The following is a 17,557-nucleotide window of genomic DNA, read 5'->3' on the forward strand; positions in this document are numbered from 1 at the left end:
GATTTTCACTTTTCAAAATTTGTTTTTTGTTACTAGCTAAGAAATTAATTCAGAACACATTCACAGAATGATAAGAACCCTCTCTGTGTGTGCGCTGTGCAGCGTGTAGGCTGTCTTGTCTGGATGCTTGTCAGCTTTGGCAATATTATAAGACACCAGTTTAGTGCTGTGCGATGTCAATGCACGTTAAAGAACCCCAGGTGGTCAAAATTTCCGGAGTCCTCTACTACGGCGTCTCTCATAGCCTTAGTCGCATTGGGACGTTAAACCCCACTAACCAAACCAAGACACCAGTTTACACAAGAACAGCTGGGTGTGTCACAAAAGCTTAATCACCTGGTGTGTTCCACAAGCTGCATTAGCTCAAACTGAAATTTATTTTCAGCATCCAATGTGCTCTGGACAGCTGTCATGTCGAAAGAGGCGAGCAAAGGGAGTCTAAAAAGGCCTTAACAAGCCCTACACCCTGTACAGATGGCAGAACACCACCGAGATGACGTGGGCAAGTTGCAGAAAGCAAGGACTAAAAAATCAAAAGCCAGCAAAAACAAACTCCTGACAGTTACATGTTCACTTCATGCGCAGAAAAGGAGAACGGTGTATATAAAAAAAACATTTACACTGCCAGAAACAAACAATGACAAAAAGCTCATTACAGGGCAAATTTAGCTATTTATGTATAGAAGAGTATGGCAAAAGTAATAATAAAGTCATAAGAATTGCAAAAAGGCTAGCCAAAATTAGAGAGCGCAAGAAGGTTTGCAGCATAAACAAAATTTATTCCAATGAAACGAAATTGATTGGCCTGCATTTGATTCTCGTGGGTATTGGTGAAGGGGGTATTGAAAGCACATGGCGTGTTTTACCATGTAACCACTGCCTCAGAGGGTGCACAGATGGCAACGATCTCAAGTGGCAGAAGCAATGCAAAGTGCAGAGGCTAGGTTTTGTGTCTAGTTAAAAGTGGATTAGTCACTTTGATGCGCTTGATTAGTACTTGGAATTTTCACAAGCAAATAGTATCGCTGAAGTACTCGCTGCAGTGGTTTCAGCACATTTTAGGTCAAGTTCAGTTTATTACCTTACAAGTCCACTAGAGTGGACAAGTCCCCTGTCGTGGCATTACATAAGAGGCAGCGTTTTATGCAAACGGCATAAGTATCACGGTAAATTAAAAAAATAAGGTCATTTAAGTTGCAAAACTGAATATGATTCACACAGTGCTTTGCGTGTGGAATTTTAAAAATTTTATAAACCCCACAAACCAACCATATATTAAAATGTTGATGTACTCGTTCCTTGTATTATGCAATGGCCTTTTGTATTAGAAATAAACACTTTCAGAAAGGGTGAGTTGTGTCATTCAACCTTTTCTTCTTACTAGAAAACAAAAAAAAAGAACGAATTGCTAACTGCGATGATGCCCTATACGCCTGTCCACTAGCCAACACCAGTCACCTCGGGATCACTCGGTTTGCACCTGTCGTGATTAATTGAGCTGATGAATGGATATATACAATTTAACTGTACCGTGACTTCATGTGCAAACATTATATTATGGAAAGAAATAAGCCTTCCAAAATCTGTCGCTAGGTCATCAACTTGACCCGACCACACTCACTGCAATGAACCTGAGCATGCCGTCACAAGAAAAACTCCAGGTAAAAAGATTTATTTCACAGTATGTACTGAAAAATAAACGCACATAATGTGTACATAGTACCTGCAATAAAAATAATTTTCCGCTCATATTCACATTTGCCAACTTTGTAAACTAAGCTGCACTTTCAAACACCTTTTTTATTTAAAAGTCCTTCCGAGTTCAAAGCAATCAGCAACTGACGCCAGTCTTGTGAAATTCCAGTTCTTTTCTTCAAGCAAGACGTGTGCTTAGCCATTAAACTTGGCTACTGCTAAAGCGATCAGAGTAGCCAAACCAAACTGAAGCAAATGTGGAATATTGAAGTTCTGCAACTGGAAATATGGTGCTGCAAAGTTTTGCAAGCTTTGCAGCTGTGGAATCAAAATTTTTGAAGTTTTGCGGACAAAAATAGCTTCGTGTACGTAAAAATCACAACTCTTACCCAAGGGGAGTATATGTTTGCAATTATCAAAATATTCCCGCAATTGGAATTTGTTCAACTGAAACACAACTGTGCTGGACATAACGGGGTTTCAACAGTAATTATGCTGTGTTGTTTTGATAGGTTTCTGCACCAATTAAAAATAATTTGTCCAGTATCAAGCTCAATTAAACCAAAACCCAAATTGTAACTGATCTTAGGCAAAGCTATAAATGAATTTGCAACAAATAGCCTTACATTATCCCTGGTCAGGGCAGGTAAACCAGTACCACAAATACATATAGTATAAACATATATAAACATGCTCTTAAGCTCAGGACTCCACAGAGTGTTTCCTGTCTTTGTGGCGTTTGAGATGATGTTTGTGACTAAACCCTTCCCCGCACACATCACAGATAAATGACATCACCCGGTCGTGTGACTTCAGGTGCGTCTTCAGGTTACTATTCTGTGAGAAGCTCTTGTCACACAAGTGGCACTGGAACGCATAACCCGACGACAGCAGTTTTCTTTTGTGCGCGAGATTCACGTGTGCCTTCAGAGCATCCCAGTCATCAAACAACTCCTCACAATCTGGGCAGTTGTAACGTGGGAGGTTCCTCTTCACGATGTCGGCTGCAGCCATGCCCGCCACCTCTGTGTCTTCAGCATGCTGATCGGTGCCTTCTTCCAGTGGCTGCGAACCTGAAGCACGAGAGGAGCTAGACTGTCCGTTGTTGTCAGCATCCTTGTCCACGGGCGCTTTAGTGTGCTTCTTGCGGCGGTGTGAGACAGCACGAGAATCCTTCAGTGCCTTAAGGTTCCCTTTGCCACGCGGCCTCATGCGGACACTCCATTGAGATCCATTCGTTGTGGCTGGCTGGCTGTCCAAAACGTCTTGGTCGAACATGTCCTGTTCCGTTTCGTCACTTCCGATTCCACTGCCTTCCCATCCCTGTGATGAAGTCCCTTCTTCGTCTTCCTCAGATGATTCGCATGATGAACCATGCTCGCGAGCCATGTGATCTTTTAGGTCCGCTTCAAGCACAAATCCTTTGCCACAAGAGTGACACCTACGGAAGTCACCACACATTTTCCTGTGGGCCTCCAGGCCCTTTATGTCGCGAAACACCTCGGAGCAGCTGGGACACGATTTGCCCTTTGCCTTTTCTTTCTTGTGATACTCCAGGTGGCGCAGCAGGTTGAACTTCTGAGGAAACGTCCGGCCGCACTCATCGCACCGGTGTGGGCACTCGTCGCTGTGAGTCCGCTCGTGCGCCACCAATGTGGTGCTGCGTGCAAACGCAGCCGAGCAGTGACGGCACTGAAAGGTTCGCCGGTGCAGCGGGAGGTGCATGGGCGCATGGTTGCGGAGCGATGAGTACGTTTTGAACGTCAAAGGACAGTAGCGGCATGGGTACAGCCGTTCCTCAGTGTGGGTGACACTGTGCTGATCCAGCTCAAATATGGTGCAGAAGGTCTTGTCGCAGTCTGAGCAGCGGTACGGCTTTTCGCCTTCATGTCGACGCAAGTGTGTGTTGAGATCCTGGGACCTCTTGAATGACTTGGGACACTTTGGGCACCTGGACAGAGGCAAAGAACCAATTTACGATCAAATGTTTCAAGCAGAATCGGCCCCAAAGGCAGAGTTATGTAGTGTGAACTTCCTTTGACAGCTCTATGTTCAAAAGCGCTCGAACAAATTAACCAGGTAGCCCACTTAACAGTTTGTAGATGAGCGCACAAATACAAAGCAGGTTCCAATTAAAGCGATGTGAAAAAGACAGCTAAATTTTAACTAAAAGATTTCGTAACAATAAAAGAGCTTTTTATTCTGCAACGACAGAGTCGTGTAAGTCCACACTGCCAGATCTTACAAAGGTGACGGAGTCACCCCAAGTGTCCCTTTAATGTCTGTATAAGTATCGAAAAGAATTTAAGCCAATTACAAAACAAAAAGTGTATGGTAGCACGAAAACCTTTCAGTGCTATTAAAATGCAATGCAAGAGTTTAAAAGGCAGCCATGAACACCAGTGCTAGCAGAGGGGCCAGACAGCCTGGTCAGAACTGGTTAAAATGCACCACAGTTAATTACTACTCCAGAATGCAGCTGATGGAGCCCAGTCTCCCATGTGCCTAAAGTTAATATATATACATCTGCCAGCCAGTAACGGCAAGCCCATAAAGTGATGTCGCAAAGTGGCAACGGACATCTTTCAAAATGGTAGTTCATGTTTTTCAGTGTGCCAGCGCCTCTACTACTGCCAAATTTAATTTCTGCTGTTTATCACAGAGTGTTAAATTAGGTTTAATTTCTGCGGTTTGCACTCCCGTAGCTACTTAGGCTAAGAGACACCTTCCCTTTTGTAAAGAGGGCTTTCCCAACGGAGTGCACAATGTGAAGCATTTGACAAAACCTTGAAAAAAATTCGTTCTTACTTCATGGTCAGGTTCGAAGCCAAAGTTCTCGGGTTCGAACCCGACCACGGCGGCTGCGTTTCGATGGAGGAGAAACGAAGTGGCGTCCGTGTGCTGTGCGATGTCAGTGCATGTTAAAGATCCCCAGGTAGTCGAAATTACTCTGTAGCTCTCCACTACGGCTCCCCTTTCTCTCTTTCCACTTTCACTTCCACCTTCCTCCCTTCCCTTATGGCGCAGTTCAGGTGTCCACAAAGCAAGTGTGACAGATACTGTGCCTTTCCCTTCCTGTGAACCAATTATTATTATCATTACTTCGGTTTCTTCTCAAATGCAGACATTCATGGTGCAGGTATTCGTCATATTAAACTGCTGTGATTTAAATGGTTTTTGTCAGTCTTTTTATGCCCATTCGATAATTTGACATTTTGGTTAGCTCCAGCAATTTTTCTGGGCCTTGAGGAGGGCTGAAATAACGAGAGTTTAGTGTACAGTATTCAGCAGCAATATGACAGGACCACCCAGTTTCATGCAGGTTCTTCCTGTACAAAAGCTAGTATGTATATGGAATTCCGTAAAACATTTATACTACAATTTTCAGTACACGCCTGTGCAATTCCAGTTCAATTTCATTTGCAAATACCATGTGAATTCTGATATAAACAAGATGAACAGTGTTTCCTATATATTAATTTCCCCCCCTTTTTTTTTGCTAGTCAGATATTCGATATTTGAAACCATATTTTTTTCCATATTTGTATTCAGTTCGTATTTGAAAATTTCAATATATTTGCGCGCCCCTAGTAAACAGCGATGGGCAGCAGACGAAGTCCATGTTGCTGTGTTCTGAACTTGAACAATGCAAAAACATTTAACATTGATTGATCCAGCACCTGCTCAACAGAGAAGAGTAACACTCCAACTCTGTGCAATAAAAGCAAGGTTATAAGCACAAAAAGCGTTACTGCGTGGCACTGCATACATTCTCACCAAATGCAAGTTTCCCCAAGTCACTCATTGCATATCTTCTCTTGCTGCAGAAAATAGGAATGAAGAGCAATTTGCTGTACATCGTGCAAAGACCACAGCTTGTAGGTGTTTGGTCAGTTGCCTTGTGGTGTGGAGATAAGAGCACACCAATCATGCCGAGCAAGATAGAAATGTATTCTAATGACACTAACACCCGCATTCAGACAGAGAGCAGCGAATATGGTGAAACAAGTGCGAACACCTGCTAAGCCTGCCTCATACTTGGCGTTGCTTTTGTTTCTTCTGATGCTGCGGTTCGAACAGGAGGAAAAGGTTTGGTTTGATTTGTGGGGTTTAACGTCCCAAAGAAACTCTGGCTATGGCGAGACGGCCTAGTGAAGGGCTCCGGAAAAGGCTTATATCCTTTTAGTGTAGTAGATTTCATTTAGGTGGGAGAAAAATGCAAGCGTTCATTTTTGTCAGAACCCAATCACTAAGCTGTCCCACGTTAGGTCTGCTTCTGTGCCATGCCATGTGGCTCATAACGTATTCCAAGTTCCCTGAAGGTCAGATTCTTTATACTACCCTCTCCACGAATGCAAGGACTTGCACGAATGCAAAAGGAGTGGCACTATATGGTTTAAACGGCTCTAAAAGTTTGACAAAGACTGTAACTGACTATAGCCCATGGCAACAGAACCAATGAAACAGACCGAGCAAAAAAAAAGGCATTAAAAAAAATGACTTTTGGCGATAAATGGCAAAAACAGGGGCGGAAGCAGGCTCAAGCATTTTGGAGCAGCTTTGGGAGCAGTAGTAAAGCCATTTTGGAGCAGCTTTGGAGCAACGAAACGAGGGTTTTGGAGCATTTGAATTATGTTTTGGAGCACGTTTCTAAGGTCAAGCACCTTTGATAATTGCAGCTCTCTTGTTCTGAAATACAAAATCTCCAATCTGATTCCTTTTTATGCAAGTTCAATGCCTTTCCAACCTCCCATCTCATCACGGAGAAGACAAACGGCCAATGCATGTAAAGATATATAACACAGGCCAACCTTAGGAATAACTTGGAAAAGACTAGCAGCAAACGTAACGCTTGCTGGTGCGCTTTATAACTGAATATCTATGTCTCACCTAATGCGTTTACCTATTTCGGCTTGACAGATTCAAATGTCGAGTCTACCACTTCAATGCGTTCTAGCAGTGATACTAGTTCAGATTAATGGGCATGACATTTCTGCTCCCTATCTTGCGCATTTCTGCTTTATTTTCCTTATTTAGAATACACCTCAAAGCCCCCAAATATGGGGTATTGTATGATTCCTTTTGATCCTATTCCTTGGCTGATAAATTCCTGAGCACATGGATACTTTGTCTGCAAAAAAAGGTGCCTTCTACCACAATAACGTGCCTAGCCAAGCTTGGCGCCAGTGCCGCTCCCTTGCTTTTTGCCTACCGTGGGATCGCAGAGACTGCAGCACAACCTCGTTAGTCTTGTCCATTTGTAAATATGGTGGAGGTCTACAGGAGTGGAAGCAGGCTCGGGCATTTTGGAGCAGCTGTGGGATATTGAGAGATATGGCTTTGAGGGGTAGCCTTTCCACTCTACAGCTTCTTTACTTCATTCCCTCCTGCATCATTCTTTGCTTGAGCAATGCTGGGGCTCATTTTTATTATTTTTGCGATGAATTCCGCATGCCTTTCCAACAATTCTGAGAAGCTGCCTAGTGATTCACAGCTTTGGCGTACCAACCCATAACGCTTCAAGTATGGTTTCGTCTGCCGTAGGCCTAGCAAGCTTGTCACTGACAAAGAGGTTCAATGGTGAAGTACCTGCTTGTTTTCACAGCAGAACCATTAGAATAACTCGTGCAGTTTTTGCAGTCGGGACAAGTTTTCTTCCTAACCGCTCACAGTAGTTTGCGCTACCTGCTTCACTTGCTGACCTCGCTTCTCTCCACCGACGATTAAAAAGGCTGAGAGGAGGTGCGACGTCACATGCAAAGTGCATTTTTTTTTCACAATTATCACCAATCACCGGTGGCTCATACTGAATTTACTTGCGAACAAATATTTATTATGCTCCATGCTTTCTTCCTTGCAAAAATTTCATTTGTATTTAGCCCAGTGCAAGATGCGCTATATCTTTGCTACAGGTGCAATGATATTGTTCCAATTTTCTGCTAAATTTGATGGCAGAACATCAAAACAGCCAGATTGGAGCAGTTTTAAAGCAATATTGCATTTTGGAGCAGGACGGAGCAGGGAAAGCGGTTTGGAGCAGAATGGAGCAATTGAAGCAGCACTTCCACCCCTGCAAACATGAAAAAGCAATTCATTCTTAAAGGCGGCGGCCGCTTTTCGATGGAGGCGAACAGCAAGGCGCCCGTGTGCAATGCCAGTGCACGTTAAAGAACCCCAGGTGGTCAAAATTTCCGGGGCTCTCCACTACGGCATTTCTGATAGCCTCGGTCGCTTTGGGACATTAAACCACACAAACCAAGCCAAACCAAAACATTTCTAAAGTTGAATGGCAAGTTTTTGTCAACTAGCTCCACATAAAAATGACATAGCGTCTACTTGGGGTGGCCATCCTGCGCATTTCACTTTATAATGTCCCTTCAAGATGCAAATCTATATTTTCATAAAGGAAAAGCCTCTGAATTTGCTTCCTAGTTAATCTAGAGTAACGGTAAAGGAACCGCAGTTGTGCAGTGTAGACTATGTGCAGGATTGACTTTTTCGTGACTTTTTGGGCCTCTCACAAAGAAAAGTTTCTCGACGTGATCCATATGACACTGCAAGCGCCCGCTTGGCGAAACAGTTCGCGATATTGCTCACCCGTGCCATCGGATTAACCGTCTCCGCTTTCGGCGCTTGACCGGAGGTGTTGGTGGGCTCTCTGAATCACTGCTAGAGCTGCTGCTGGTGCTGCTAGAGCTACTCGTGCTGTCGGATGAGCCTAAATTTCAAGCAGAGAGTACAAAACAAAAAATTACACAGCATCAAACAGTTTCAAACAGGTAATTTTTTTCTGTGTACAGAAATCCATAAAGCAGTGATATCCAGAGAAGTAAGAGGAAGGAACAAAGAATATGCGTCACACTCTAAATTTCGAGAGAGAAATGCAATCTAGATAAGGCTACCCTGCTGTGAAAGTAGATATTTTAAGTAAGCAAGTACAAGATGATCAGTGTCAGTAAAAACAGAATTAGTTTACTTAAATTTCATTCCATAGCTCCCGAAAGAATTGATCTCTGGGAACTGCCAGCATTTTATCTATATGAAAAGCTGGCAGCATCGTTGACACACCTGCCGATAAAGTCTCCAATCGCCTCGCAAAAAACAAGCTTCCATGCACTATGTATGGTGGTGCTGCATCATCATCACAATGTGTAGGCATCCTCAAATTCTTGGAATATCAGCTCAACCCTATCTCACCATACCTATTTATACCAAGAGAGTACGCTAACATACAGTTTGCCACAATGACGTAATGCTGTTCATGAAGACACTTTATGCTGCAAACAATCCTTCGAAGAAACTGTCAACCTATTTCAATGATACATAGTTGTCAATTGATATAAATCGCACCTGAATGCTACCGACCACTTGAAACTCTTAAAGAATCCAGGTGATCGAGCAAAGTTACCGATATCCTCAAGGGCTGCTGCTGTCTTTTAGTTTTACATAATTTTCTGCACTATCCTGACCCTACTCTCAGTAAAAATGACACATCAGCAATTTTGAAAGACCTATCTTGCAATCTAGCTAGGTTCAGTATTCCAGCTTAGTGCCTGTAGACATAAATGATTACTTTTGGCAGTGAATGCTACTCATGACATGCTAGTCTGTCCAACCTACTGTTCGAAACACTCTTTTTTAGTTTTATGTCCTGTTAATGCACAAAACTAAGCATTATAATCGCAGTAGCAATTACTAGCAGGGATGGGCAACCTCATGATGTTGCCGACTTTTTTTTAACACAGAATCAGGGTTCCCGACACTATGTAGTTTAGTTATATGTAGTTTTATGGTGGATAAGCAACTATGGTTGTCATGTGCCAAACACAAGGTTAGGTGTCTAAATAATTATAGCTGACATAAAAAATTGCCTTTCTTGGCAAATGTAAAAGCATCTGAAAAATGGACACGTGCAATTCTCCTAAAAGCACTGCTGGATGAAATGGGATGCGCTGCTTGTAAAATAAAGTAAAATATTTTTTCCTTGGGCCTTTGAGTTTCGTACATGTGCTTAAAATGTGATTTACAGTGATGCCATCACCACAGAATACACACAAAAGTTTATTTTTCTTTGTTAGTAAGAAACTGTGCTTAAGATGTGTGTGCCTTATACAAAGATGACACAAGACTACTTCGACGAAACATTCCTGGTTTTGACATGAAGTGGGCTCAATAAAATGTAGCTTGTTTGTTTCATTTCCCCAAGCAGCCTGCCACATGGCTCTTAGTTTGCTGTGCACTAAATTCATACAATCCCTGTGTGGTATGTTCACCTGTTTCATTTCCATGGTTCTGGCTTGTGCAGTGCATGCGTCTGCTCTTTCATTACCCCTAATTTCAATGCAACTGGGGACCCAGCAGAATTCTATAGAATGTTTCTGTGACACGACTTACTGTTATGTATTATGTTTCCTACCTGTGACTCAACAGCGTTTATAGATGTCAATGCATTCAGGACACTTAAAAGATACTATGTAGTTATGTATCTCTATGAATTCTTTCATTATTTGTCATTGAAGGCTACAGTTGCACAGCTAATTGAGGAGTATCCAAACCAATGTCATTCTGTTGCTACAGCACTTTAGATATGGAATGGTTACTTTGATTTGTGGATAACCCATGAGATTATGTTAAAACCTTACGAAGCTGCCCACTCCTGTCAAGCAGCACTGTTCCAACTATATACAACGCTTTTTTTCGCCCTCAATCTAGTTTCTTCTGCAAGCTGTAAAAATAGATAGTGAAAATAAAATAAAAAGAAGCAGCCGATAAATACCAAATCTGAGCTGTGTGAATGCAACAAAAGATGTCAACCTGTGTAACACAAGTTCACTCAGCTAAAGTTCGAAGGCACTTAAGCTCTGCTTTAAGAGTATGAAATGATAGGATTATATATTTGGTCACTTAAAGGAGCATAGGCATGTAAATATTTGTAGCATGTTTTATTTTTTGTAATGATGGGTAATACCCAGCTATACATAGATCACCACATGGTGTTGCAGATTCCCGCCGGAATCAGCAAGCAGAGGACAAGGATGAAGAAGTGGTTTGGGGAGCGCAGGAGAGGGACTGAGCGCCATATTGCCACATTGACAGCCGTGGGAACAGTCGGGTATTAAACGCTACCAGAAGCATCCTGGTGCCTGCCCTCTTTCTTCTATGCATGGCATTTGCCTATGACTGAGAAATTGCTTCCCATCTGTTTTCGTTTCAGTTTCAACAGCCGAACTATGCTTATGATATCGATGTCCCCATAGGCTACATGAGGGATTAAAAAATTTCAGTTTAATTGCTGCTTGTTTACTCGTAGCTCAGGCTCTTGGAGCAGCCATTGCTTGGCCTTGCTATCGAAACAATTGAGAGAAAACAATTCAATTATAAATTATTTAGCAGTCATAGGCAATACCACGAGGTGGTCCATGTAGGGTTGTGGCTTAGGCATCATTAAAAAGAAAACAGAAATACATGAAACCAAAATTTGGTGTCTATTTAAGCATTCCGAGATCCTCTTTGCATACCACTTCATAAGCACTACGGATTGTGCTTGTGAAGTGGCACCAGCACCACAGTGGCAAGTTCTAACATTGCGCCACCATATCCTCGACCACAACACATTTTGTGTCTTTGCCCTCTATTGGTAAAGTCCAGTACTCTTTTTTTTTGCTTTTTGTTACAGTTCAACTACACTGATATTACTGAGAAATGACCAGTTCAAAAGTTACTTTTTTCTTTTTGTCACCACACAATTAAAATTTATGTGCCATAAGCCATGGTACTGCTGGCTGGAAGTGAATGGCCATGTGGTGCTGCTCAGAGACCTGTAAACAAAACGTACCCGATATGAACGTAGTGTTTTGGTCTCTCTTCGGCCCCTCCAAGCCCTGTTTCCAGGAAAATATATACATAACCTTCTTTGCTATGTAATTCATTGGTAGATGGGTTTTAGGTCCCAAGGCTACACCGGCTCTGAGGAAAGCTGTATGGGACGGCTCCGAAGATTTCAACCACGTACGGTGCTGTAGCACTCATCCTACAGCGATTTGTAGTTACGCGGCCTAAAGACTTTTGACGAAGGATGTACGCTACTGAAAAAACACAAACTTTTCTGTCGACTGGTAAAAGGCGCCAAAGATTTACAACCCGCGCACCAGTCATTTTCAACACGAAGTTTTTTAAAAGTCATCGCAACATCCAGGGAATAGCGTCGCCAAATAAAATCCAGTTCCTTTTTTTTTTTTTTTTTTCAGAACAAAGAACAAATTGGGGAATACTGCGCTACTTGATAGACAGTATGATCAACCAACTAGCCCCCGTGTTTGCATTGTTGACAAAGAACAAAGTGCCTTTAATGGAGTTCATGAGATGGAGTCTGAACGCACTCACTTGACTCACTCTCCATGGTAGATTAGCAGGACGCACTGAAATGTCCAACTCGTCCAAAGAGGCCTGAAAAAAATCGTAGCCGAGCGGTAACAAGCGCTGACGTAACGCGTCTTTAAAAGCATCCTTTATCTTCGATCTGCAGGTACCATGTGGCAAGTTGCAAACGTGGTGGCAACAGATAGCAACAACAGCGCCTGCTTTTGAAAAATCGGTGATCCTGATGGCGATTGAGCCAATATTCTAGAGCAGTATAATTGAGCGCCTCCAGCACCTCCAGTTCCAGGTACGCGCATAGTGCATAGTGTACAATAGTGTACGCGTTCCCATGATAATGAGATTCATAATATAAACTAAAAAGTACTGAAACTAACCCTCGTAAGATTTTTGCAAACCAATATAATAGACTTAAAATATAAGTTTATATAACAGTATGTTGATTGCTGCGGCATTGAAACTGAAACCGAAAATGAAGACATCTCGTTTCTGGTTGGTGTCGTTGCTGTTGACGCGGTTGTCGCCGCATGCAAGATGCCACACGCATCATGGGTCAAGTTCAGAGGTCAACGAATGGTCATCGTGCTTGTGTGTGCGAGCGAAATTACATGTGTCGCCTCGCAAGGATAGCTTTCGCCTGATTCATGACAACTGTCTCGCCGCACCGGCTACTGTTCTTACTGAACTTTAGAACGGGTTACCAAGTTTTCCTCTTCGTCTTCTTACTAGCTGCGAAACGCCTTCGCGAAGTGTCGTACGCTTCTTTCCCAAACTGGGTGTCAGTACAACCGGCATCCGCGGGGACAGTAGCGAAGGCATCGGTCGACCTTTTTTCCGTTTTCCTCCTTTTGTTAACGTGAATTCTTTTTCCTCACCAGCTCACGCAGTGTACTGCATTCGGTGTCTGGCTGCCAGAGCCCTAGCGCGGAAAATGTGTTCGTGACGCGCGGATTAGTTTCGTCCGCGGTTCCGTCGTTCCGGTTGGATGTGTGCGTGGTGTGGACAGAAACTCGGAGCGAATAAGCTCGCTGCATTGATCGGAGAACTGTGCAGGAGTGCTGAAATTCACCTGGGAATCTGACTGTCGTGCTCGCCGAAAGTGAAAGCACTCGCTGGTTGCATTTGGACTGTGAGTATGCCTGTGCATCTAAACGTTACTAGCTATGCAAAGTTTCCACGGGAGAGTTTCTTTTGTCAAGAAAGAAAGTGCTAAAAAACCAGAGAAACAAGTCAGCATGGATATACAGTATATAACCTGGCGGCAAACAGAAAAGACATATCAATTTGTCAAAGCTGCCAGCGCTACACATTTTTCATTCACAGCCTTACGCATATTCTGGCGATTGGAAAATTTGTAATGTTCAATTCCGACCCAGTAGTGGCCAATTCTATCCAGTCAGTATATTCACGTGCATGCACAGACTGGCAAAGAAGTCAGGTAAAGCTCCTTTACAAGTCACAATACGCCATGGTGGATGAATTCTGCTAATAAATAGATTGTATTTTATAGCAGAGAGTTATCGCATATTCCTGTTGCACAAATTGTGCAAACTTGCCAGCATCTTGTATACGTTTAATAAAGATAGCTGTGTCACGAATAGTCACTTTAAGCAATTTAAAATTTATTTTCGCAAGGAAGTTGGGAGAGTTTTGCATAACTTTAAAGTCCGACGTGAAAATTGGAAGAATTTCTCTCAGATTGGTATTTTCTTTTGCGTCTGCCTTTTTGCACTCAGACATTAGCTGTCGGCCTGCAGGATAATTCCAACCTGCATTTGGATGCAGGTTGGAATCAGTCAGTCAGACCCTACTGCAGATGCCACTTATGAAGCAACATTGTTTCAAGCGAATTGACTGACTTTGGGCATCAGTTTCAAGAATTCTCATAACTTTTGCAGTTCCTGTAAATTAAGCACTGGGCACGCAGAATGCAGTGCTATGAACTGTGTTAAATTTGTCCTGATTTGTTTTCATTTTCTTGAAATGATGAAATGTGTGTTCAGAAATATTCTTCTAAGACGTCTTTCATGCCATCACCCATATATTTCTGTTGTTAACTAGTACAGGACAATATAACATGAATAAAGTGTTTCTTAGTGCACCGTATAAGATATACTAACAAACATCGAGTTGTTCTTTGCTCAGCACATAGATTTAACTGTGGCGGATATAAAGGTTAGAAAATATTATTTTTATATTCTGTTTGTTGGTGACCCCACGCAATAACATCAATGCATTGTTTAAGAAAGCTTATTAACTGCTAACGCTTAACTGGTTGAAAATAATGGCACAGTGGCCTACATGAAAGGCATACTTAGCTTGCGAGATTTACAAAATTGTCTAACTTAACTAGTACTCAAGGCAAAAACACAGTTTTATAAGTGAACACCCACACAGACAAAGAATGGCTCTTCTAGATTGTGTACACAGACACTGTCTCCGACGCTAATGTCCACTTGGAAGTTTGCATTGCACGTTTAAATATTGACATGATTGTGGTAAAGGTACCGGGCTTTGTGTCTAAGATGGGAGGATGAGATCAGAATCCAGCTCTCTAGTTATCCTGAATCCCGAGTAAGGCACGCTGCTCCCTGGCCACACGTGATTAAAGAGGGGCTTTGTATCTGTGCCGCTGCTGCAACTCGGGCAGCATACATCATGGTCCTCATGACGGGTGGCAGACGGCAGGCAGCATGGCCAGGCATTCATCAATTCGATGGTTTCTGTGATGTCTCCTGCCTTAAGATTACTTGTCTTCATGTTTGCTTACGTTAAACATGTGTGCAACGCAGCAGCAGTGTATGAGCCATATTGTTTGTCTTTCTAAGCTTGCATGATCAGGTAGGGAAATTCAGTGTGCTTCGAAATGTGTAACGAAATCGTTCTTTTATGCAAGTTGTTGGAGGCTGGAATGAGCCCTGACAAGGGGCGTGAACAATAGTGGGTAAGAAGACAATGACATCTACCATCTACAAAGATAAACTATGCCAAACTAGTGCTTTTGCCCATTAAATCTGACTTGGTCATGCTAAAGGTTCTACCTCTTTGATTTTCATTTCTTTAGAGCACTTGGGTTAGTTCTTAACTTTCTTTATGATTGGTCTGTTGTACCTATATGTGACTTTTGAACGCCCTTTTCTGCTAGATTATCAGTGCATGGTAATGGAGTGTTGTTTGGCATGCTAAAGAGTAGCACCATCAAAATGAGCTGTGTGGAAATACAGTTCCAACCAGCTCCAGTCTTTAGTTGTAGAAAATAGACTCTGCTTTAAGTATTCAAAACAGAAACCATGTACAGCTTGTTGCTGTCTTTTGTACAGCATTCGGCTGTAGCATATGCTTCTTTCGTGGTTCTGGTGTTGTTCCTCACCGGGAGCGTGCACTGTTCCACGTGCAGCGGCGATGTTGCGACGGTTCCTGCAGCTGGGTGCACTGGCTGGTACTAGTGGCGCCACCTACCTGGCCCTGCAGAACAACCAGTGGGATGTGTCTAACATTGGCATTGTGCGCTTTGGACGGGCTGCAGCGACTGTGAGTACTGCTCCAGTTGGGCAGGTCTTGCATCACTGCCGAGAGTGTGTCAGTCCTACAAGATGTCGGGAGGAAGCAGATGGTTACACAGTTTGAAAGAGAACTGAACAAGGGTTGAGGGGGAGCCTCAGTTTGGACAAGGGGACTTGTCCAAATGTTGGCTTGTGAACTGAGGCTATTCTCTCAACTCTTGTCCAGTTTTTCTTAATAAGATATCAAGGATTCTCACAAAGTGTCGCAAAAATATTTTGAATGTGTCTCTACCTACAAGAAAAAGCTTTATCATCTTGGGCCACTGAGCTGTGGTGTCTCCAACTGTCCCACCTTCTCCGCTCATAGCAACTTCATGTGAGCTGCAGCACATGTACTAGCATTGATTCTTACTGTGCTGATAATATTTCAATGTATTCATATGATAACATTTTAAATATAACTGAATTTTGTTTCGATTTTGTTTTTAAGCGTAGAGACTGGGCAAATGGCAAAAGATGGTATGTGATGATGCTTTGTTCTTCGCTGTATGCAAGTCACCCCATCGTATGAGGGGCAGCGATGAAATATTCTGAGAAACAACTGCGGCTTATGCACTGTATGATATGGGAAGGAGATATGTTTGTATACAGATGTGGTACGTCAGTTTCCGCTTTTATGTGTAGGAAGGAGTCTTACTTTGCATACGGAGGAGAAGAAACAAGAAATAAAACATGGCCTTTAACGCAGCAGTGTATTTGGCCGCACCAAAAGTTTGTACATAGTCATACAAAAACCAAGACAGATGTTTTCAGGCCATCACAGTCATGGCATGCTAATGAGTGCAGATTGTGCAGTGGGGATAGGGATATCAGCTCATTTTGTTGTACTTTGGTTGTCTCAGCCTAGTTTTTTGAGCCTTACACTATGCAAGACCAATCAGGTAAAATTTTCCTCTGTTTTTGTGATTGCAACATAGGTATTTAATGTTGGACTGTTATAGCAGGCTATTTAATACCATACTATCTCATACACCTCAAAAAAACACAAACTGAGTGTGTCTCCTGAGGAAAACTAGCATTTCTTAAAGTATGGCATCCATGCTTGCATCCATCCACAATGTTTGTTGCATGAAAGGACGCAAGTGTGACAACTCTGACTGGTTGCATATATCGTGGCTTTTTTTTACTCCTCACATATTCACTACACATACTCCCGGCGGCGCTGAAGGCATTGCCTTGCGAAACTGTGCCTGTCTTCTTGTGATTCACTTTTGTGAAAATATTTTCCGAATGAGCTCTCACTGTGCGCAGGTGTCCAGGATAGCTTGCGACTACAAGTTTGCCACAATGGGAATGGTCAAGGACTCCGAGGAGTACGCCAAGGCAAGGTCTGAAGTAAGTCCACCCCCGCCGACCACATCAGAGAAAGGAGCAGAGAGTCGATACTTCTGTGGATGCTCATTTTGTAGCCCCCTCCAGTCGAGGAGTTGAGATGAATGATTGGACTAGCTGGAGTCTCGTATTCAGTGGTGTGGATGAGCACAGGCTACATCTCATCATTGACAAATTCCGTTTTTTTGCGGAATAGTGGAGCATGGCATTCAGGCTTTAGGTTTTGTGCAGGTCAGTCAGAAAGGATTACATTTAGTTTTATTTTACAGCAAGTAGCAGTGCTACCCAGGTAGGAGAGTTTACTTTGCGCTGACTGTTCAGGTGTACAGATGATATGAAATTTGTCACAAGGTATTTATTTTCGTATTTATTCCAGTAGCCACATATGGCCCTTTTTTGAGCATTACAGTAAGGGGGATGAGGCAAAAAAAAAAAAAAACAATTGACAGCACTGAAGTTGTTAATTGAAATAATACAGGCATTAAATACAGCATCCTGATGGGCATTACAGTAAGGGATGTCATAAAATAGACACTCTTCATTACACCAAAGTAATGAATAAACATGAGCAGCAAACACGGGCCATCAAT

The 17,557-nt window shown here is 42.7% G+C and overlaps 2 protein-coding genes across 3 annotated transcripts in view; one reads left to right on the top strand and one right to left on the bottom strand.

Annotated features, from left to right (window-relative positions):
• Positions 1-414: 414 nt before the first annotated feature.
• Positions 415-12,317, bottom strand: LOC146176742 (uncharacterized). The gene is made up of 3 exons (XM_084582944.1): positions 12,079-12,317; positions 8,293-8,413; positions 415-3,646 (listed from the first exon to the last, which is right to left on the bottom strand). The coding sequence occupies exons 1-3, from the start codon at positions 12,092-12,094 to the stop codon at positions 2,398-2,400; spliced, it is 1,386 nt and encodes a 461-aa protein (XP_084439070.1). The 5' UTR covers positions 12,095-12,317; the 3' UTR covers positions 415-2,397.
• Positions 12,318-12,572: 255 nt separating this feature from the next.
• Positions 12,573-17,557, top strand: part of Adck1 (aarF domain containing kinase 1) — a 34,123-nt gene continuing 29,138 nt past the window's right edge. Inside the window, exons 1-3 of one of the 2 annotated variants that reach the window (XM_084582943.1) lie at positions 12,573-13,201; positions 15,470-15,603; positions 16,887-16,970. In XM_084582943.1, coding sequence (XP_084439069.1) covers positions 15,475-15,603; positions 16,887-16,970 — 213 coding nt within the window. In that variant the 5' untranslated portion in view covers positions 12,573-13,201; positions 15,470-15,474. The remainder of the gene's footprint in view (positions 13,202-15,469; positions 15,604-16,886; positions 16,971-17,557) is intronic. The other variant, XM_084582942.1, reaches the window with a different exon arrangement.

The sequence above is a fragment of the Amblyomma maculatum genome, chromosome 10 (genome assembly GCF_055883805.1).
Source record: "Amblyomma maculatum isolate TAMU_Amacu chromosome 10, ASM5588380v1, whole genome shotgun sequence".
Taxonomy (NCBI): domain Eukaryota; kingdom Metazoa; phylum Arthropoda; class Arachnida; order Ixodida; family Ixodidae; genus Amblyomma; species Amblyomma maculatum.

Coding starts and splice junctions, on each gene's coding strand:
- LOC146176742 (XM_084582944.1), bottom strand. Junction 3,647..8,292: donor CGGTTAATCCGATGGCACGG/GTGAGCAATATC, acceptor GCCTCTGTCCAG/GTGCCCAAAGTGTCCCAAGT.